The sequence below is a fragment of the Heloderma suspectum genome, chromosome 14 (assembly GCF_057233095.1).
Source record: "Heloderma suspectum isolate Gila_16-S chromosome 14, 16-S_ref, whole genome shotgun sequence".
Lineage (NCBI taxonomy): Eukaryota > Metazoa > Chordata > Lepidosauria > Squamata > Helodermatidae > Heloderma > Heloderma suspectum.
Window position 1 is genome coordinate 19,836,588 of NC_139471.1, and position 23,197 is coordinate 19,859,784.

At 51.2% G+C, this 23,197-nt stretch overlaps 1 protein-coding gene across 4 annotated transcripts; it reads left to right on the plus strand.

The window, feature by feature from the left end:
• The first annotated feature begins 249 nt into the window (after positions 1 to 249).
• ST6GALNAC4 (ST6 N-acetylgalactosaminide alpha-2,6-sialyltransferase 4) lies at positions 250 to 17,840 on the plus strand. Of its 4 annotated transcripts, none has more exons than XM_084821038.1 (7): positions 250 to 343; positions 3,454 to 3,519; positions 6,459 to 6,532; positions 8,453 to 8,638; positions 12,017 to 12,429; positions 13,602 to 13,709; positions 16,808 to 17,840. In XM_084821038.1, exons 4-7 carry the CDS (start codon positions 8,528 to 8,530, stop codon positions 16,995 to 16,997), a joined length of 822 nt encoding a protein of 273 aa, XP_084677164.1. In that variant the 5' UTR covers positions 250 to 343; positions 3,454 to 3,519; positions 6,459 to 6,532; positions 8,453 to 8,527; the 3' UTR covers positions 16,998 to 17,840. The 4 variants fall into 4 exon arrangements, with proteins under 4 accessions (XP_084677164.1, XP_084677163.1, XP_084677165.1 ...); XM_084821039.1 differs by lacking the exon at positions 250 to 343 and adding an exon at positions 670 to 733; XM_084821037.1 differs by lacking the exon at positions 6,459 to 6,532.
• The last annotated feature ends 5,357 nt before the right edge of the window (positions 17,841 to 23,197 follow it).

Here is a 23,197-nt window from a genome sequence, read left to right on the forward strand (position 1 = left end):
GTACGGGGCGGGCGAGGCGACCGAAGTCTGCTGCTGGGGGGGGTACGGGGCGGGCAAGGCGACCGAAGTCTGCTGCTGGGGGGGTACGGGGCGGGCGAGGCGACCGAAGTCTGCTGCTGGGGGGGGTACGGGGCGGGCGAGGCGACCGAAGTCTGCTGCTGGGGGGGTACGGGGCGGGCGAGGCGACCGAAGTCTGCTGCTCGGGGCGGGGGGGCGATTTATTTCCTCCGGCATCGGAGGCAGCGCGCCAGTCGCTCGGGCGGGCGCCGGCGCGCCGCTGTCCCGCTCGGAGGCTCCTTGCGTCGGGCCGCCCGCCCCCCCCCCCGCGGGATGGGAGCGCCAGGTAATGGTCGCGCTCGCCCCGGCCTGGGCTCCGGCCGCCCCCGCCCCTGGCGCGCCGGAGGGCCCTGCAGCTCGGCCCGCAGCCCTGCCCGGCGGCGCCCGCCGCGCGCCCTGGCCGCGACAGAGCAGCTGGGCGCCGGCGGGCCGGGCCCGCTTGGCGCGCCCGTGCGCTCTGCTCTGCTCTGCTCCGCTGCGCTGCGCTGCGCTCCGCCGGCCCCGAGAGCGGCGGCGGCTCCGCGGCCCCGGCGAGCCGGAGGGGGCGGGCGGGCGGCGGCCGGGCGGGCGGCAGGAGGGAGGAGCCGCGGCCGGCCCGCCCGCCCGCCCGCCGGGCCTGGGCGCCGCGCTTTCGGCGAGGGCGCGACGCTGGAGGCAGCGGAGCCCGGCGAGGCTGGTAGGTGTTGGCGGGGAGGCCGCTCGCGCGCCCTCGCCGCCCGGGGGAGCGCCGAGCCGCGCGCCGCCCTCCGCCGCCCCGGCTGCCCGTCTTTCCCCCGGACCCAGGCGCCGGCCCGCGCTCTCGCCGCCGCCGCCGGGCTGTGTCCCGCGCGCGGGCCGGGGAGCCGGCGCGGATCCGGCTTTGAAGCACCAAAGCCCCGCCCGGCGTCGGGCTGCAGCGCCCGTCGGCACCCGCCGGCGTAGCCACGGCTGGGGATGATGGGCGCTGCGGTCCGGCAACGTCTGGAGGGCCGCGCTTTCCTCGCCCTAAGGAATGCGCGTTAGGTGACGTGCCCCCTGCCGGCTCTGCGCGACCCCCGTGGCAGAGGCAGGGTGCCTGTCTGCACCAGTTTGGGGGGGGCTGCTGCGCTCGTGTCCTGCTGGTGGGTGTCCCGTGGGCAGCTGGTCGGCCGCTGAGTGAACGGACTGGACTGCTGGGCTGACTGGACCTTGGTCTGACCCAGCAGGGCTCTTCTCATGTCCTTACGATGCCTGCTTTGTTCCGAGGAAAATCACCCCCCCCATTGAGATATCGATTAGATCGCCCAGTGATGAAGAAAAGAAGGAGCTGTGGAGCGTGTGCAGAGCGCCTTTCTCCTCCCCTAGGAAGCCATAGCTTGTGTCTATGTCAGTTCTGGAGTAGATTTTGGCAGTTGCTGGGGATATACCAGTTGCTGGGGAACATGGGCGGGAGGGTGCTGTTGCACTCGTGTCCCGCTTGTGGGTTTCCCGTGGGCAGCTGGTTGGCCACTGCGTGAACAGAACACTGGACTAGATGGACCCTTGGTCTGATCCAGCAGGGCTCTTCTCACGTTCTTATGCCCTTGTTCTTGCTGGAGTGGTTGGGGGTAAATGTATTGGTCTTATGAATTATTATTAACAGTATTTATCTATCTAAGAAGACAGTGTTATGGTCGAGCATTTAAAATATGCATTGAGTAAGAAACACACCAGAAAAGAATGTTGTGCTGATGGGACAAAAGTTCCCAAGCAGGGCAGGATCCAACCCAAGAGTTCAGCAGTGAGTTGCAGTTCATGATTTTTGAGCTTCCATATCAGGTTGGGCCAAGGCCGTTGGTCGCAGTGAAACAAATTGTTGGTCTGGGGGTTTGATTCTCGCTGTGGGGGCGAGAGGGCCTGGGTTCGATTTCCAGACCAGCCCCATGCAACCAGGGGAAAGGGGTCTCATCTCGTTGTGGCCACTTAACGACATGGGTAGAGCAGCCTTCCCCAAACCTCCAGATGTTTTGGACTGCAACCCCCAGCATTCCTGACCATTGGCCATGCTGGCTGGGGATTATGGGAGTTGGGGTCAAAAACATCTGGAGGGCACCGGGTTAGGGAAGGAGTAGGTTGTGAGACCTAGATTCAGAACATTTGTGAAACTCCCCCGGTGACCACGGCCCACTCGCTTTCTCTGAATCTAATCTACCTTGCAGGACCGTTGTGAGGGTAAAATAGGAAGGGGGGACTTCTGAGTCTCTTGGTGGAAGCACAGGTGAAGCATGTACATGTAATTTAAACACACACAAAACTTTTTTTTGGAGAAGGGCTATTCTTCAGTCTTCCCAGCTATGCTGCAGTTGGCGGGACGCAGCTTTCCCCAACGACCAGCTTGGGGAAAGCTGCCACGGTCTGATGGTGTGAGGCAGCTGCCCATGTTCCTGAATGCATACATCTCATCAAGGCTTGTTATTTCGAGCTAAGGATGTTACACAAGTGAAATGTGCAGAGGCCAGTCAGTTAGCAAAGTTTCAAAAAATGAAATCAAAGATATATAGTGAATTCGCAGAAAACCACCTGCGTCCCGCCAATGTCTGTCGCATTGGGCTGAGCCAGGGGGCGGGGGGAGCCATCTATGTAGACCAGGACCGGGTTTGCACAAACCGCCCAGAATCCCGGGTTGCTGAGTGGTTGGTTGCCATCCCAGCCAGCCACCTTCGCCGGGTTCACATGGCACAACAAACCTCACCCAGCGCAGGCAATTAGCCAGATCAGGCGGCATGCGCCCGGCACGCATCAGGGAGTTTAATGACCCACCACGGCTCATTAACCACCTTCGTTTCATGTGAACTGGCCCAGACCAGAGACAGACCCACCTTGTCCCCTCCCTCGTGGCTTCCTGCCCGCTCGCAAAGGCTTTTCTCTTTCAGCGAGCATCCCTCCTTCCAAACTGTTTGAGATTTTAAACTCCCTGGCTTTGCAGTTTCTAATCTGCTGTCTCCTGATCCTCTTTATCTTCCGTCTTGTGATTTAACATATTCCTTATTTCCACTCCCGTTCAAAGCTGCCTTGAGCACTTTTAATGGTAAGGCGGACTATAAAATGTGTTAAATGAACAGAACCTTCTCCCAAATCTAGTCCCATTGACTCTGCTGGATGTTCTACTGCAGCCTCTTCCCAACCGGGTGCCCTTGGGATGTGTTGGACTATAGTTCCCATCATTCACACCCAGCTGGCTGGGGAGAATGGGAGTTGTCGACCAAGGCATCTGGAGGCACACTAGGTGGGGAGGCTATTTCATGTTTCTTCCCCACCTCAGAGTATTTGCATGTTCTGCCTGCCCTGGTTTAGAGAATCTCCCTGAGGTGACCAAATGCCTCTGCACTGCTGAGACAACACTGAGAACTAGCCCCGTGACCCATCCATTTGTCTTAGTTTTTCTTGTTGTTTTTTCAGGGCATTGCTCCCTGAGGCCCAAGGCGGATACATGGCTGATCAGACCTTAAAAGGATGCAGGCACTTGTAAGTACACAGGGTGGGCGCAGGTGTGGGTGGGACGTACGCTTGCACCCCTGTTCTTTGTCCACTGTGGAGGTCACCTTCGCTTTCAGCTCCCCCACACACACACACACACACACATGCTTCCTTTTCTTCTTACGCTGCCCTAGTGGAAGATGTTCCAAATAAATTGTGTTCAAAACACACTGCAGGAGAGACCCTGTTAGATTTCTTTTGCCTCTCGCCGTAAGACATGGCATAAAACCAAAGAGCGTAAAAACACACCCGGTGCAGGAGTATTTTTCTCCCCGTTCCACATGCTGACGCTCAGCTTGCCAACTAGGGGCGATTGCCAACTGCAGCTTGCATGGACGGCTATCTCTGCAAGCAGATGTCTTGCCAGTTGCTGGGGGACATGAGAGGGAGGCCCTGCTGTTCTGCTTAGGGGCGTGCCATGCACGACAGCGGCTGGGCACTGGGCAGATCGATTGCTGGACTGCCTAGGCCTGTGGTGTGATCCAGCACGGCTCCTCTTCAGTTCTTACGTTCTCCGGAAAAACAGCAATTCCTACAAGCTTCATTGCTGGTTTGGAGCCACGGCTCTGCCTCACGCTGAGAGGTTCTAAGCCAATTATGGCGCCTAATGCAAGCCTCTCGAAAGCACGCCACTCAGATCACAGAACAATGCTTTGCAAACAACCGGTGTCAGAGAGGTGCTGGCTGCCAACAGGCCTGCGGGGTGTGCTAAATAGCGTATCTAAGGCCAATGTGTGGCCCAGTTTGGATGTAATGCTAAACTGCAGTATACTGTTACTCATGCGAATCTCAAGGGATTCATGTGCCCCCCGTCTCCCTTTGGTGTGGGCGCAAGGAGAGGATCAGAAGCATCCACTTTTAATGTCCAGACGCGGGGGAACTCTGCTTAGTGTAAATCAGAAATAGGCAACTTGGTGCCCTCCGGATGTTTTGGAATACATATCCCATCAACCCCAGACTGCATGGCCAGGGATTGTGGGAGTTGTAGTCCAAAACATTTGGAGGATACCAGGTTGTCTGCCCCGGTTTAAATTATGCCTAGGCGAACAAGCTAGGTTCTTAAACCACAGTTTGATTTTGGCTTGTTTGAACTAACCAGGGCTTAAAACAGCCTTTCCCAACCCTCCAGAGGACTTCAGAGGGTTTTTTTGACCACGACTCCCATTATTCCTCACCATTGGCCACTCTGGCTGGGATGGATGGGAGCTGAAGTCCAAAACATCTGGAGGGCAAGTTGGAGAAGGCTGGATGAAATGAATTAGAGTTCCCCCAAGTGTGGATGTAAGAAGGAATATGTTAAAAGTGGAGGGGAAAACCGCTGATCTCATTTCAGTGCCTGTAACTTGAGCATCGGAAATGTGAGGTCACGCTCATACATTTTGTTTCTTCGTATCATCTCACTTTGGGATCCTTTCCTCCTGGATGCTCGCCAGATCTTGAAGTCTGTGATTGTTCTGGAAATGATGTAAGGGGTTTTTATTCAAACTGGCTTCTTGGGGATCACCAACAGGGCAGTTTTTAATCCAACTTTGTACATTAGGGGTGGGCAGAAGGTTTTTGTACTAATGTACAAAGTACAAAGTAATGTACTTTGTACATTAGGGGTGGACAGAGTAGTGGGTTGATACAGTTTGAGAGCCTATGACTATGTATAAGCTTACTTAGGGCACAATCCTGTGCATGTTTAGACAGATCCTTGCTGGCTGGGGAATGCTGGGAGTTGTAGGACTTTTTTCTGTCTAAACGTGCATAGGATTGCACCCTTAACTTACTTAATTCAGCAAGTGCAGCAAGCAAGGGATCATAACTTGAAGAAAGTTAGGGCACCCTGCTTTCCATTTATTTTCTGTGTTGAAGCCCTCGAAACTTTTGATCAAATTCCAACCAAGTCGGCCACCAAGTCCAGCGGCCTGTATTTTTTCTGGCTAATGCACACATACGCACAAAATAACACACGTGCACGCGCTGCTTTTATATGCTGCATACATTGTATTTTGTCCTCTTTCGTTAGGTACTGAGCTCCCACGTAGGCTGTTTTTCTGTAGAAGCTCCGTGAGCATATTGGTTATAGACTAAGAATTATAATGAATGAATTCCTTTGTTTCTTTAGCGATCTTGATTCATTGTTATGTATGTTCTTCTTTTTGTCGCCTTCATTTTGTTAGCTTCAGTTTGAAATGAGATAAAATGTCATGATAAAAAGAAAAGAAAGAAGGTAGATTGAGGTCTTCAGGAAGATCTCTGGGTCATTACCAAGATTATCAAGATTGGTAGATTACCAAGGATTTCTGCCTCCCTACTGCAGCCTTTCCCAATGTGGTGCCCTCCAGATTTGTTGGGACTACGACTCCCAGCATTCCCCAGCCAGGTTGGGAAAGGTGGCCCTATTGCAACAAGATAGACTTCTTTCTACTCTTCCCCTTCTAAATTAGGCTTAAATTGGGAGGGTGGGGGAGGGACCAGGAGTGGATTTTTGTGTGACTGGACTGTTCTGGGACTGAAACCAAATTCCTAAGTTGAGCATGTGCTCAGAGGCACTCTTGTTCCTTAATTCTAAGAGTATATCCCCGCCTCATCCAGCCACTTTTCGGCGCTTGTTGGCAGACCTCGGGGTTTTAATATAATATAAACAACACAGATCCTGCAAGCCAGACATCTCTCTCTCTCTCTGCCCCCCCCCAACCCCCAATTGCACGTCATTTCCAGAAGATGCACTCAGGCATCTCTGTGGGGGTAGGGTAGAAAAATGAATATATGTAGTCTTTAGCATGGTAGGCTTTCATGGGAGAGGATCTTGAGCTTCATAGTACACCACATACCTTGCTCTTTCAACCCCTTTCTACCTCCTGTAGAAATTTAGAACTGGTACCTGAATTTTGCTTCTCCTTTTTTCCCCTCCTATCCCCTTTTCCTTTTGTGCCTTTTAGATCATAAACCTGAGGCCAGGGACTGTCTTATCTCCGTAAGCCGCTCTGGTAGCCTTTTTTGGCTGAAGCGTGGGGTAAAAATCCTGTGGATCAAATAAATAAAATAAAGATCAAGTCTCTGGTAATGGGAGATAGCCTTTTCTGACCGAGTCCCTGGAGAGTAGACAAGACTGAGCCGGATGAACAAATAGTCTGTCCTAGTCTAAGGCAGCTTCCAATGTTCCTTGGGATGTGACAGGCTGTAAGTCCTGTTGAATAAATATGAGATGATGTTCTAAGATGTGGTGACCCTGGCCATGCCAAGGCAATTCTAGAACCCTAGAGTTGGAGGGGTTTCTTAGAGGTCATCTAGTCAGGCCTCGCTGCTCAGTGCAAGAAATCCAGAGCATCAACAGATTTTTTAAAATCATTTTTATTACAAGTTTCAGCAAAACAGACAAACAAAAACAACATTTTTAATAGAAAATCGCAAGTGTAACTACACGCAAGGCCTCAGTTTCAAATATTACAACATTCTAAAAAAAAAAAAAAGGAAAAAGGAACACATTACACATAAACTTCAGTAAAATCAGACCAAATATCCAAATATAAGTCCATTTGCAAGTGAACATAGGAAGCTGCTTTATACTGAGTTGGACCATTTGGTCCATCTAGCCCAGTATTTATTTATTTATTTATTTGTTGCATTTATACCCCGCCTTTTTTCCTCTTGCAAGGAACCCAAGGCGGCTTACATTATCCTCCTCCTCTCCACTGTATCCTCACAACAACAACCCTGTGAGGTAGGTTGGGCTGAGAGTCTGTGACTGGCCCAAAGTCACCCAGTGAGCTTCCATGGCCGAGTGAGGACTAGAACCCGGATCTCCCGGCTCCCAGTCCAACACTCTTGCCACTACGCCACACTGGCTCTCAGTGGCAGCGGTTCTCCGGGATCTCAGACGGGATTCTTTTCCTCACCCTACCTGGAGAAGCTGGGGAGCAAACCTGGGACCTCCTGCATGCAATGCATGTTCTCTGTCACACTGAACTATTGCGCCTATATGCCACTCTTTCAAGTGGACATCTTTCATTGATCATTGAACATCTTTCAAATGTTGCTAGTGTTGTTAGGTCTTCAATCCCTTGCATTATAGGCAGTGAGCTTTTATCCTTCCAGTATGGCAATATCAGTCTTTTAGTGGTCAAGAGGGCATGAAAAATCCATTTACGCTGACTGTGTGTTACATTGCAAGAAGTAGGTAAAGAATTTTAAGAGAACATGTACATCAGTAAATATTGAGGAGCTTTCCAATACAAAGTTTATCCATGTGATAGCTTCCTCCCCAAAGGAGGCGACTGTTGGGCGTTTCCAAAACATATGAATAAAAGAAGCATTTGCTGGTTTACACCACCAACGATTAGCTGCATGAGACAAGCCATTATTAAAGAGAAGTTGTGCTGCATACCCAGCAGATGTATTTGCAGCCCCTGCTTGTATTTGGAGACCCTACCAGCCCCTAGCTCAGGGGTGGGGGACCTTAGGCCCAGAGGCCAAATCCAGCCTTCCTGGAGTTCCAGTCCGACCCTTTGGGTCCCAACCTGGTCCCACCCCTGTTCTCCTGACCACTGATCATGGGGTGGATTCCCAGCTTTTGTGCAGTTTCCCCTCCATTCTACAAGGTCGGAATGCTCCTCCAAAGGCTTCGTTCGTTACTGACAGTAAGAGCTTTGAGCAGCAATGGGCTGGGTTTTCATTTTTGGCCACTCCCCTTTTGCCTTTGGCCACACCCACCACTGGAATGTGGTGCCTGAGAGCTTCTCTGAAATGGAATTTGGCCTCGGGCTGAAAGCGGCTTCCCCGCCCCTGCCCTAGGTCAGTGGTTGTCCAACTGTTCTTGCCATTGTAATGTTCAACCTAAATCTACCCTCCTGGGACTTGAGCTCATGAGATCCCGCCCTTCTGTGGCGGACAGCTTCCTGGCTGCCCACAGGAAAATCCCACGTCTCTCTTTCAGCCCCGCCTGTTCTTGACTCTGGTTCTGGTGTGCGCCTGCTCCATCATTTATGTCCTGCTTTGCCCTCGCTTCTGCATGCCTGTGTGTTGGCTCAGCTGCCGGCGTCCGGAAGAACAGGGGAGACGGCTGCCGCCTGCCTCTAGAGTCGCCCAGTTCGAGGGCTACATCAGCGTCCCTGATGGGAAGGTGAGTCGGGCCTTGCGGTTTCAGGAGCAATGGCAGTCGTGACATGACCTTGGCTGACATACCCATCAAGATGTGGTGGTGGGATCCTGAGTGGGTACAATGGGGCATACCACTGGATGCTGCACTTTGGGGGTGGCATTTTTTAAGAAGGGGAAAAAAGTCCTGTCAAAGCAAAAAAAAACTAAAATAGGGAAAGGTGCGTTAGCCGTTCCTGCCATGCTAGTTTTCTGCTTGCAGGGTGGCTTCCTCTTTTTTCTTTTTTTGCACAGGGATGCATTAAAAAATGGGATTCCCACCCCCACTCCTGTAGCCTGTACAGGCCACTCTGCTACCTCATTGTGCTTCGACCCTGTTGACCTAGAATCATAGAACCATAGGGTTGGAAGGGGCCTCCAAGACCATCAAGTCCAACCCCCCGCTCAATGCACAGGATTACGGCTACATGGCACTCAAGAGAACTGAGTATTATTATTAATTTTATCATTGTTGTTATTACTGCAATGCACATCAGTCTAGAAATACTGTGCATGTGTGTGGTTGTGATTAGATCTGTGTTTTATTCTTTTATCTGTTGTTCACCGCTTCGAAATCTTTGATGTGGAGCAGTATATAAATATTGTAAATGAATGAAAAAATGAATGAATGAATGAATGAATACATGTGTGCAAATCATAGAATCATAGGGCAGGAAGGGGCCTCCAAGACCATCGAGTCCAACCCCCTGCTCATAGCAGGAAGCCCGATTCCCAGGCGGTCTCCCATCCAAGTACTAACCAGGGCTGGCCCTGCTTAGTTTGAGTGCGTTTGTGTTCAAGAAAAGGGTTCAAGAAACAACTGGAAGATGAGTGAGACCTGCAACAAAATATTGCAGTGTGGAACACTCCCATTCAGGGTTCCAGCCAGCCATGCCCTCTTCCAGGAGACCCCATTCCCCGCCAGCCACCATTCTGTGCCCACTGATCATGTTCAATTCTCAGTGGGCTGTTTGGGGTTTCTTTTTTTTTAAGCTTTGAAAAAAGTTTTCTTCAGGCTTTTTTCTCGAGATTTTTTAAATGTACTTCTGCAAACCTTGCCGTTTCTCCAAGTGTGCTTATACCTCCGTTTTGTGTGTGGCTGGCTCTGTTTTGGATGCATACACAGCGACGCTCCTAGCCTAAGCTTTGGAAGTAGAGGGAATATTATGCCCACCAATGGCTGGCTCGCCAAGAAGATGGCAGCAGTTATGCTTGGTCTGTTAGTATAAAGCTTAGATGAATGAGAAGAGAAGGGTTTAGGGGAGAGGCTGACAGCTGAGCAGGAATTTGAACTGACGGCTCCCCTGTCCGCTTCAGTTAATTGGACTTAATTTAATTTTGGGCAAAAAAAAATCTAAAAAATAAGGTCATGCTTTCATGGGGCACAAAATGTCTCATGAAACATCCCTCCTCCGGGCTCACGAGCTTCCTGGGCTGTTTGCTGCCCAATTCGCAGGTGCTTTGGCATCCTACAAAAAATGAGGTTGCCTTCACGATGCAGTGGATGTCACACAGCGAATGCGAGGCTGTCCTAGCACCGCAGCCAGTCAACGTTGATGGCACAAAGCCACTTCGGAGGGACGGCAGAAATTCTTGCGGTGGCATTCCTGCCTGTTTCCCAGCGAGAATACCTCTTCTGTAAGGCCGTTCCCGCGACAGGCAACACCTTCCACCACACGGACGCTCAGTACCGCTGCCACCAGGTCCTTCACCTCGGGTCCGCCACACCTAATCCTCAAGCGGTGAAGACACCCTGGCCTTTCACTCTGGCCTTTGTCATTCTCCTTAGTACGGTTGCCCCTACGTAGCCACGAGCCGTAGGCATAGCATTTGATTCAACGAGTATTTATTATTATTTACAGACTTATGATGTTGAACAGCCAGCATGGTGTAGTGGTGAGAATGTTGGACTGGGAGCCGGGAGATCCGGGTTCTAGTCCCCACTTGGCCATGGAAGCTCACTGGGCGACTTTGGGCCAGTCACAGACTCTCAGCCCAACCCACCTCATAGGGTTGTTGTTGTGAGGACAAAATGGAGAGGAAGATAATGTCAGCCACCTGGGGTTCTTTGCAAGAGGAAAAAAGGCGGGATATAATACAATAAATAAAAAACAGTAAATAACCACTTTGATCTGATCCGCACAAGTCCTAATCACTCTCATCTCATCATAATCTGACTCTTCACAAACCTCCTCTCTTCACACTCCCTGCAGACCCTGTCCCTGTCTCTAACCCTCACTCGTGACAGGCCCTGCTGCCCTCCACACACACAGCTCCCTGCTCATATATCACACACGCTTCACACGGGCACATCCCGCACTCGCTCGCTTGCTCACTCATCTCACGTATGCAAGTACACCACACCTCCTGTCACTCATCCCACTGTCACCCTGGATATACTCACCATCAGACACGGAGCCATAACAGGGATACACATCTACAGCCAAGCATTCATAATATACGTACACGTACTGTCACAGTTGCCTGCAGTTCAAATGGCGGAATACTTTTGCCTTTGTTTGCAGACACACACCCCAGATCTCCAAAAAGGGGCACTCTTTGCAGAGGTGAAAGCCCCCTTCCTCTCTCTCGGTAAAAGGCCCCCTTCCTCTCGCTTGGTAACAGGCCCCCTTCCTCTTGCTTGGTAACAGGCCCCCTTCCTCTCGCTTGGAGAAAAGGCCCCCTTCCTCTCGCTTGGTAACAGGCCCCCTTCCTCTCACTTGGAAAAAGGCCCCCTTCCTCTCGCTTGGTAACAGGCCCCCTTCCTCTCGCTTGGAAAAAGGCCCCCTTCCTCTCGCTTGGTAACAGGCCCCCTTCCTCTTGCTTGGTAACAAGCCCCCTTCCTCTTGCTTGGTAACAGGCCCCCTTCCTCTCGCTTGGTAACAGGACTCCTTCCTCTCGCTTGGTAACAGGCCCCCTTCCTCTCGCTTGGTAACAGGCCCCCTTCCTCTCACTTGGAAAAAAGGCCCCCTTCCTCTCGCTTGGAAAAAAGGCCCCCTTCCTCTCGCTTGGTAACAGGCCCCCTTCCTCTCGCTTGGTAACAGGCCCCCTTCCTCTCGCTTAGTAACAGGCCCCCTTCCTCTCGCTTGGAAAAAAGGCCCCCTTCCTCTCGCTTGGTAACAGGCCCCCTTCCTCTCGCTTGGTAACAGGCCCCCTTCCTCTCGCTTGGAAAAAAGGCCCCCTTCCTCTCGCTTGGTAACAGGCCCCCTTCCTCTCGCTTGGTAACAGGCCCCCTTCCTCTCGTTTGGCCCAGATCCAAGATTTAAAGGGGACATGAAGGCTGGGCGGCAGGGGTCACCATCGCCTTCTTTTCCTGGCCTTCTGCGAGCTTCCTTTGGGAACTGACCTCTCCTTCTCTCCCTAGCCGCTGGCTCACATGCCATGCCGCCAGTGCGCCGTGGTGTCCAGCTCAGGGCAGATGCTGGGCTCGCGCTTGGGGAAGGAGATTGACGCGAAGGAGTGCGTCCTGCGGATGAACCAGGCCCCCACGCAGGGCTACGAGAGGGATGTGGGCGGCAGGAGCACGGTCAGGGTGGTTTCCCACACCAGCATCCCCGTGCTGCTGAGGAATCAGTCCTACTTCTTCAAGCAGTCCCGAGACACCGTCTACGTCATCTGGGGCCCCACCAAGCACATGAACCGGGAGAAGGTCGGCTTGGTCTACCGGACACTCCTGAAGGTCAAGGAGATGTACCCAGGCCTGCATCTCTACACGCTGACCGACAGGATGATGGCCCACTGCGACGAGCTCTTCCAGCTGGAGACAGGGAAGAACAGGTGGGAGAAAGCTCCAGCTATTGTCTGGGGACACGGCAAGGGGCCGGGTTGGCGTCTCAGGTGGGCCGGATGTGGCCTGATGGCCTAACGTTCCACACCCCTCCATTAGGGGGAGCTCAGCACCCTCCAGAACAGGCGGAACACCACTAGCCCAGGCAGAGCAACCACCCAGTAACAACATCTGAGAGCCGAGGTGGTGCAGTGGCGAGAGTGTTGGACTGGGACTCCGGAGATCCGGGTTCTAGTCCCCACTCGGCCATGGAAGCTCACTGGGTGACTTTGGGCCAGTCACAGACTCTCAGCCCAACCTACCTCACAGGGTTGTTGTTGTGAGGATAAAATGGAGAGGAGGAAGATCAAGAGGAAAAAAGGCGGGATATCATTCAGTGGAGGCTGGTGGGGAATCCGTTCTGGGTTCCAGCCAGAACTCTAAAGGAGCTACCCAGGGTGGGAAGCTTGACTTGGGGCACACCTTGGGCAGCTCCTTTAGAGTTCTGGCTGGTTCTGACTGAAACCCGGAGTGGAATGACCGCCCCACTGGCATGGGCGCCACCAGCCTCCACTGGTCCAAGGTATATTGCTTCCCTACCTAGAGGCTCCCTTAGGTATTGTGGCTAATAGCCACTTTGATAGATCCCTCCTCTCCTCCCCCATGAATCGGACACCACCGCCAGGCCCTCCCGCTGAACACGGACCGTTCCTTGAGACATTTACGATTCCTGAGGCACCCTCACCTCTGCTCGCCAAGCCCCTGCAACCATCTCAACAGAAGGATGTTGCCTGAGAGACCTGGTGTGCCCCATTGCTTCGGACAAGGCCACCTCAAACGAACTTTCACGATAGCTCCTTTAGGGTTCTGTCTGAAACCCGGAGCAGGTTCACCGCCCCACTGACGTCGGAGCCACCAGACTCCACTGGTAGGAATGTAATAAATAAATAAAATCTCCTGACCTGCCTGGATTGACCCAGAGTTCCTTGGCCCTCATCCAGTCAGTTACAGCATCCTGCACCGATTTAGTACCTTCGTCACCTGAACCTAGGACCGTCTGCACGCGAGACATGCGCTTTGTCACTGAGCTATGTCCCTTTCCTGTCGACTGCCGTAGAGAGAAAAGCACAGCTTTTCCCTCACGGCACGCAAGCTGAAACTGACTTCTCCCTCCAATCCACAGGATGAAATCCGGCTCTTTCCTGAGCACCGGCTGGTTCACCATGGTCTTGGCGCTGGAGCTGTGTGAGCAGATCTTTGTCTTTGGCATGGTCAGCGAGAACTATTGCAGGTACGGCCGTGGGGTGGCCAGAACATGGGTCTGTCTTCCTGGGTAGGAAACTGAATCTAGTCCTCTGCCCTACAGTGTTACAAAATAAGGGCCCTCCTGGATCAGACCAAAAGGTGTATCCAAGGTTAGACTAGCGTCAGTCCCCTTCATTTCAATGGGTGTACTGTCAGTAGGATTAACACTGGATACAACCCAAAGGTCCCACTCCTGCTGCCCAACCCTGCTCTCCTGTCAATGCTTGAGGAGCGTTCTTCTCAACATCCCCTTCTATCACATGGGATCACATGCCTTAAATGCTGTGCTTTGCGAAGAACTATGTTTCTTTGTCCTTCCTGAGTTCCATCAGCTGACCTTGGGTTCTGGTCTTTTGAGAGACGGAGAAAATATTCTCCCTATTTACTTTCATCACGCTACACCTAACATTACAAGCAGTGATGTACTGGTAAATTTTGGTTGTGCAGGCACTCATCATGACTGTCTCTATAGCCACACCCTGAAGGAAAGCCCCCAAAGTCAGGCAGCTTTGTTGATCCATATCAACAAGCCAGTTCTAACAGTTTTCATCTCCTCCGGGAGGAGCAGGTCTTTTGTCATGAGAATGGGTGTTAATTGCTCATTAGAGACCAAGCTACCTGAAAATTATTTGCATTACAACTGGGAACAATGTATTGTTGCTGGAGAAATTAATTTCCCCCCACGGCTGCTGTGAGAATTGCAGCTAAGCTCAGAGGGAAGATGGGGGAGGGGATTTTGAGGGGGGTGGCAGATGACATCAGCGTCCCTGCTAATCAAAAAGACCCGGTGCGTCGACCCTGTGAGCCCTCCCTCAACTATGCCCCTGGTTATAAGTCTCTGTCATCTCTCCACGACCACACGCACATGTCTCACTTGCCTTTTCCCCCAAGGATGGGTGCTTCCAGATGGTGGGTTCCTAGAGCTACCAATTCAAAGGCAGTGTCCCGCTCTTCCGTCCTTCCCTCCTGAACGGGTTTCCAGTGGAAAGTAAAAAGACAAAAGGAGCAGTGGGAAAATAGGGAGTGTTGCAAGTGGAAAGTAACGTCTGGATCCCCCATAAAATTCCATGACCGAGGCAGGGCGATTGCAGGATAAAAGCCTCGTCTGGATGCACCCAGTGTGGGTTGATTTTTAAATCCTGGTCTGAAGCTCCTTTTTTTTTGTCCTCCCTACAGAGGTTAGGCAATGAAGTCCCTCTTGAACCACCCTGGAGGAGAGCATGTAGGACAGCTCTTGGCACAGCTCCATCCCTTGTGTGCCTTCACTAGTGCTGTTGCCCGCTTAAAGACACTGGATTTTAAACCCATGAGTTTTTATTGTCCAGTAACTGGACTGAAATCTGCATGTGTTCCCATATGACTAAAACAATCGTTTTGACGAGCAAGCAACTTACTTTGCTTTGAAAGGGTGCAGAAAACAGGCCGTAGCAGTTATTGTCTTGGAAGAGGGATTTCCTCTTGTGTAAGAGCAGCTAGGCACGTAAAAGATCTGGAGCCCAGGTCCACTGAACATACATCTGTATTAAAAGGGCGTATGTTGATTTATATCTATTTATTTTATTGAGAGCACAACCCTATGCATGTTTAGACAGAAAAAAAAGTCCTACAACTCCCAGCATGCCCCAGCCAGTATGTATTTAAAATCTTTCTTGGCCGCTTTTCAGGGCAGGACCCCTTCCAAGGCAAAGTACAGCAATAAAACTCACATAATAACAAACCAGTAGGGTAATAAAAACAGCAAACATTCAAAAAACACCACATGCCACATGAGACAAAACTTGTAACACACAATTGCAGCTATAATGTTTATGTGATTAAACATAATAAGGGAAGGCCAGCGTAAAGGAGGACGTCTTCAGGGCCTTCATCAAAGCCTGCAATGACGAGGCCTGGAGGACCCCTGATGGCCATTTAGTCCAGAGGTGAGGGGCCACTGCAGAAAAGGCCCTCTCTCGTGTGGTCACCCACCTCAATGCCCTCACGGGTGGGCAAGTGAGAAGGGACTCTTGCTAATCATAAAGTGCAGGCAGCTTGACAGGGTGAAGGTGGGCCTTCAAGGAATTTGGTCCCAAACCGTTTAAGGCTTTAAAGATCGAAACCAGCACTTTAAATTGGGCTCAAGAACACACCGGTAACGAGTGCAGCTGGCGCAGTGTAGGCGTTTCATGACGTGATCACCTCGCCCGCATTGTGCAGCCCATTTTGCATGTCTGTGTATGCAAATGCAGAAATAAGGACTATGACATATTTAAATTTCACAGGAGGCAAAGCCAGCCAATTGATTTCTCAGATCTCAACTAAAATAAATTCTTCCTTTAATTTGCACCTTGCCCAAGATCATCCCAAACAATGGGAAAGGGTTCCCCCCCCCCCAAACCTAATAGCTACGCAGGGAGAGATTTTGGGGTGTGGGATGTTGCAGCATGTGGGGAGGGTGGAGTTAACCCTTCCCTCCCCAGCTGAAATCCCCCTTGAAAAATCGCCCCTTGCGTGGCGATGGAGTGACTACCTTTAGCATCAACAGACAGAGAAACCTTCCATTAGCATCAATGGAGACTTGGGGTTCTGGGGAATAGATCCGGGGGCCTAGGAAATCAATTTGGTACGGGGGGTGGAGGCATAGGTCTGGTTCAACCAAGCCCCTGTGCGACAGTGAAGGCAGAAAGTCACTCCTCGGATTCTGGCTGTTCTCAGCAGTTTTTAATAAGCATTTGTATTTTAAAATAGTGAATGTTTTAAAAACATTTTAATGGTTTTTTTCAACGTTTTAATGCTTTTTAATCAATCGAACTCAGCTTTCCCCAGGCTGGAGCCTGCCAGATGTGTCAGCAACAGCTCCCACCCAGTTGGAGTCCAGCACATCTGGTGGGCACCAGGTTGGGGAAGATTGATCAGGCTCCCCCCCCCAGTAAATGACACCTCAGGGGCCACATGCAGGCCACATTTTGTGCACCCCGATTTAATGTGCCCAACTCTTCACCTGTTAAGGGTAGGTTCAGATGACCACTGAGTATCCAGTATTGCTGAGTGGTTGTCTGAACCCGCCCCTCCTGTTTTCTTGTCTGAATCCTCTGGGATTGGCAGAGACAAGAGCCGCCCGCCCGTGCCTTACCACTACTTTGAGAAGGGCAGAATGGACGAATGCAAGATGTACCTGGCCCACGAGCGGGCCCCGCGAGGCGGGCATCGGTTCATCACGGAGAAGGCGGTCTTTTCACGCTGGGCGAAGAAAAGGAACATTGTCTTCACTCACCCATCGTGGCCAGGCGGGTAAGGGCTCACTCCCGGCCTGCAGACCCTTTTGCCTCTGGAGAGGTCACGCCTTGTCCGGGGAAGGTGGCGGTTTGCTTGCAGAAAGGTGATGCTGTTGCACCAGTCTGGAAAATGTACTTGGCAGAGAGGCATCTTTGAGACGGCAGCAAACATCTGGGGAAGGCATCTCCCTGAATCGGATGTTCTCAAACTGCAGTCCACAAGCTCTGTTAAGGCGGTCCACGAAAAGGTAACAAAACTGCTGAGAGCATCGGTGCTCCGCCCTGCACTTGATTTTTATTTTTCCTGGCCACCGCGATCGAGGCTCTTTCGTGGCAAACAAATGGTGCAACTGACTCGTTTTTCCCTTTGAGAAATTACCAGCAAAAGGGACCCTTCTCTGCGGCCTGGTCCAGGCCTCGTAATTCTCATAATACCCTGTTTCTTTTGACGACGATGCCATCACTGGAGGAAAAAAAGTGTTATTAAAATATGACCTATGTGGGTGCTTTGATTCGTAGAAGAAAAAGAACGCTTATTTAGTGGTCCGTGGAGACTCCCGGCAATTTTCGAATGATCGGGGGTGGGGTGGAGGGTGGGAATAATTTGAGAACCGCTGCAACCCATTCATCCTGCTGAACTAAGGAGGACTGAACCGCAGTGAAGAGGGTGCATGTGTGGGCTATATGGAGACCACGTAACTTGTGCTGGCATATCGTGAGCCCCTGTCCTTGTATTTGTCTTTTGGGGTTTCCCGTGGATTTAACCTCCGAAAATCGAGGAGGAAGCCATGTGTGCGCGCGTGTGGTTTTGGCAAACACTGTCTTTCATACACTTGTATTTTTAAAGGTAGTACATCCATATATTTGCGCTCTGTGCCTCTTCCTCAACTTCCTCTTCCATTGGCCACACCTTTTAAATATCTGACTGAGAGGCAAGGTCGCGGGGGGAGTTTTCTTTCTTTTCTACTTCCCATCTGCTTCGTGGTGTATCGTCATCCTTTAAAATCCTGCCTCGAGGGGGGGGGGGCGGAGACAAGTTTATTGCAAGGTGAGCTAAAAATATTTTAAATGATAATAATTCGTAAAACGCCGTCCTCGTTGTGGTTGGATCAGGCCGGCGCTGCCCTGCTCCATGGTTGAGACTTCCTGTGCTTGACACAACGCATGCTGGGAAAGAGGAATGAGCCAGGAAGTTGCATGCTCTAGGCATGGGGGTCCCAGATGTTGCATAGCCTGGACTACAAGTCGCATCACCCCTGCCCATTGGGATTAATGGGAATTTGAATCCAACAACATCCGGAGGGTAACGGCCTCCCTGCCCCTGGCGATGCTGACGACCCCTCACAGAAATCGGATAGGAAACTCGTCACACACTTTTTGACCTAGGTTCTGTACGTATGCCAAGTATGCTCTCTGCAGCTGAGCTGTAGGCGGTCCTGCAGTGTTGCCTTCCTTCCTGTCTCCGAACGGCTGGTGCTGCCCGCCTCTCCCCCTCCTTTTGTCGTTTCATTCCTTCAATCGTTGCGGAAAGACGGTCAGATCCTAAATACCTGGGCCTTCCCCAGGGGCCAAGCCTAGGCGATCTGAGCAATGCACAACTCCGTGTGGAGTGCCTTGATGCTTAAAGAGGAATTGCAGGCACATGTGTTGACGGGCGGCGGGGATGGATCGCGGGAAGAGGAGGGAACACTCCCCCACCTCCCCATATGCGGCAGGCCCGATAAAAATCGCACACACACAGCTGCCCTTGGCTTCGAAGTCTTTCCACCAAAGAGAAGCTGGAGGTGTTTTCAAGACCGAGGCTTCCAAAGAACGCAGGTCCCAGATTTTGTTGTAGCAAAAACAGGAAAAAGTGTTGTAGCGCCTTGAAGAGGAACACATTTATTCTGGCACCAGCTTTCGTGGAGTGTAACCTCCTTCATCAGATAATGTAATAAACTCTTGGCAACATCTGAGAGATTGACACCGACAGCGTAAACAGGACAGGGTGGGGATTGAGGAATTTCTGAGCTTAGGGAAGGGGGAAATTACACTGAGCCTCCATAGATCAGTAGCGATTTCTCCTTGGGACCATAGTGTGGAGAAAAGGCTCGCCCTCCCTTCCCATGGTCCCAGGGTGGAACCTCTCCCCCATCCCATGCCTGCGATTTCTTGCTTTGAAATGCAGTTGTGCATTTCTTGTGTTGGTTAGTTTGGCCCTGAATTTCCCGCATGCTAAAGGGGGTGGGGTGGGGGGTCTCTTCACACTGCTGGCAGAAGGAGCTACACCATATCTCAAAAAGGGGGAGGTTTGACACACTGGTGTTTCCCCATAGGCCGGGAAGAAGTACGGAATGAACCAGGAAACCAAAAGAGGCTGGTTAAAACAGGAAACTGAGGTGGAAGGTGGTATTCCGGCATGTAGGGGAGAAGAGTAGTTTTAATGTTGTCTTCAAAATACAGGGAGTAAGTGGATTTTTGCAAACTACCAGCAACGGGATTTAAGCTGCAACAGAGTTCTTACTGCACCAGGCTTCCTGCCTTTGTGGGAAAGGGTCTCCGGCCTTTGCACGCATGGACTCTGTGATGGTTGTGTGGGTTTTGACTGACCTTAAAGTAAATCGTATGACAATCCTGCAGAGTTGGCCTGCATGACAGTCCTTTCAGCTGAAAGGCACAGAATCCAGCAATAGCTCTTTAGTCAAAGGCACATTTCCATGCTGCCCACTCCCGTTGTGTGTCTTTCTCTCCTGCTGTACTTGCTGTTTCCCACACACCTCGCTGTTCTTGTGTGGCCTTCATCAAAGCGTCTCTGGATCAATGCCAAAGTTACTTAATAAACACCACTCCAGAGTCCTGCAGTGCTGTTACGTTTGTGCAAATCAGACAAAGCTGTTTGTTTATTTGTTTTTTGTTGCATTTATATCCTGCCCTTTTTATTTATTTATTTATTGTTTGTTTTTGTTTTTTTTATTTATATCCCACCTTTTTTATTTTTTATCGCTTTAATTTTTTTATCGCATTTTTTATTGCATTTATACCCTGCCTTTTTTCCTCCTTAAGGAACCCAAGGCGGAGTACATAACCCTCTTCTCCATTTTATCCTCACAACAACAACAACCCTGTGAGGTGGGCTGGGCTGAGAGGCTGTGACTGGCCCAAAATCACCCAGTGAGCTTCCATGGCCGAGTGGGGACTAGAACCTGGATTTCCTGACTCCCAGTCCAACACGCTAACCACTACACCACACTGGCTCTCTTTTTAACTCTTCTGTCCAACAGTACAATATCTGGGCAGCTGTCAATCCTGATTCCACCCTCCACCCCCAATATAACCATTTTAGATTGTAAGCGCCTTGGGGGCAGGGAACTGCCTTTTCATAAGTACTCCGTAAAAACACCATATGCATTAAAAACATCAGAAGGGCCGTGCTGGATGAGACTAAAGGCCTACCTGGTCCAGCAATCTGTTCCCACAGTGGCAAGCCAGAAGCCTTTGGGAAGCCGTCCTGTGCATGTTCCTCATCAGCTGGTATACGGAGGCATATTGCTCCTGGCACTGGAGGTAACGGCTCTCTCTAAATGATAGATGTTATATACGATCATCAAAGCCCCAGAGTAGCGCCCCCCACCCCAAATCTGGATAGATTCCAGGAAGGACTTAGGGTAAAGTGAGATTTGCTATAGTGAAATAGGCAGATGTCGAAGCAGGGAACCTCTTTCACCGTGAGGGCTCCATTCAGTTTGGGGGAAGCTCAAAGAGGCTGCATTCCTGCAGCAGGTGAAGCCAAAAGCCCCCCCAATACAAGCATATTTCAGTGTTCGGGTGCAATCCCATGCAAGTTTAGACAGAAACAAGTCCTACAACTCCCAGCATGCTCCTGGCTGGAGCATGCTGGGAGTTGTAGGACTTGTTTCTGTCTAAACCTGCGTGGGATTGCATCCTGAAGCTCTTCCCTCCAGGGACTAATTCTTAGGAGAGGCATTTTAACCTTTAAGAATGGGGAGAGAAGATGTGAAAAAGCGAGGAAACCAGCAAACCATTGGTGGTCAGGCGAAAGGGGGTGGGACCTGGGGAAGGGGGCCATGTGGAGGAGCCCTGGGCGGGCGGATTGGGACCCCAGGCAGACTGGATTTGGGCTTATGGGCCTGACCTGAAGTTCGATGCCTCTGAGGATGGCAACAAAACTGGTCCAAGGTATGGGAAGCAAGTCCTATGCAGCAAGGCTGAAGGGTCTGGGAATGTTTAACCAGGAGCAGAGAAGATCAAGGGGGAACATGAGAGCACTCTTTGGAAAGGATGCCACATCGAACAGGGCAAAGACCTGTTCTCTGCTGTCCCAGAGGGCAGAATTCGATCCAATGGGCTTAAGTTACAGGAGGGCCCATTTAGACTGAGCTTTAGGAGAAGCGCCTTAACAGTGAGAGCAGTTCAGCAATGCAGCCACTGATCCAGAGGGGAGGTGGGCTCTCCCTCACTACAGGGCTTCAAGCAGAGGCTGAGCAGTCAATCCGGCAGGGACACGCTTGCTCTGGATTTCCTGTGTTGCGCAGGCGTCAGACTAGATGGCCTCAAGGACCCCCTGCAGAAGGTCAGCCTTTACTAAGGAGACAATATTTTGTTTGATTTACACTCTATATCCCAGGAAGCTTAGGGGAAATGAAAACAGCATCACAGTTGAAAATTTAACTGCTAAGTTGTTTTGTACAGAATAGCGCCAGAATCTAAATTGGAAGGAAGTTAAAAAAAATCCCGTTCAGTGTACAAATCCCAGAAATCCTTCTCGTTTTTCAACAAAGATACTACAACCCGTTGTGAAAGCCACAGCACTGGGGCCACAACTCCGAAGGCACTGCTGCATCACCACCTCTGCCCACCGACAATTTGGTCTACCGTAAAGGACTGGGTGACGGGACTCGTACTCTGGGCCGAGGGTTTGTAGCAGGGGTGGAAGCAGGCTCTGTGGTCTGCCAGATTCTGTTGGACTCCAACTCCCACCAACTTCGACCATTAGTGCTGATGGGAGTTAGAGTCCAACACCATCTGGTGGGTCACAGCGTTCCCCCCCCCCAATTCCTGCTTTATCAGCTAGTCCAACAGGGGCAGAGGGAGTTAAAGTTTTTCCAAGGGGAAATAAATGAAGCTGGTGGGTAGATTTCTGATCAAAAAAGAATGTCAGGCCTGCGGTGGAATCTGCTGACGGAGCTTGACTACGAAAAAGAAAAGTCTGCTTTTCTTCCAGACTTCCACACAGAGGGTGGGGGAGGCAGGACAGAAACAATTCCGTCTTTGTTTCTTTGGGGGACGCAGGAACAAAGCCTTTTTTGGATGTTCTTAAGTGTGGGATTAACCAGGAACTTGACTGGGCTCCTCAACTGACCCCAGCAAGTGGGTCTCTCCTGCTCCATGTACCCTCTTCAGTCCTGTAATGTCTGTTGCCATCTTTGTTTTTCTGGAGAGAGGTGATTACTATTTTTAAAAGAGGACACAAGGGTCCATCTAGTCCAGCATTCTGTTCACACAGCGGCGGCCCGGCGGCCCACAGGAAACCCACAAGCAGGACAGGAGCATAACAGCACCCTCCCGCCCATGTTCTCCAGCAAGCGGGGTACATGGGCATACTGCTTCTGAGCCTGGAGGCAGCACAGAGCCATCAGGACTAGTAGCCATTGACAGCTTTGTCCTCCATGAATTTGTCTAATCCAATTCAAGGGCTATCAATGCATCTTGTGGTAGTGAATCCCACAGTTTCACTATGCGCTTTGTTCAGAGTTCCTTCCTTTGATCTGTCCTGCATCTCCCACCATGTGGCTTTGTGGGATGTTCCCAGTGGGCTCTAATAATATGAGAGCATGAGAAAGGAACAGCTCCCTCTCCGCTTTCTCGACACCATCCATAATTTCATACACCTCTATCACGCCCTCTGTTACTTTGCCTTTCCATTTTGGAGCTAAAAAATCCCAAACGTTGTAACCATTCCGCATAGGGGAGTGGTTTCCAGCCCTTTGATCGGGGGTGGGCAATTTGTGCCACCCCAGTTCTTTTGGCCTACAATTCCCATCAGCCTTCACGATTGCTCTGCTGGCTAGGGCTGATGGGAGTTGTGGGCCAAAACATGTGGGCGGTTGATCACCCTTGCCTTTGATCTAAAGCCACCTATTCTGGGGCCCATCACACCCCTTGGGGTAGCACATTTCCCAAATGAAGTACTGCACGAAGAAGTCCTTTTTGGGAGGAGCTG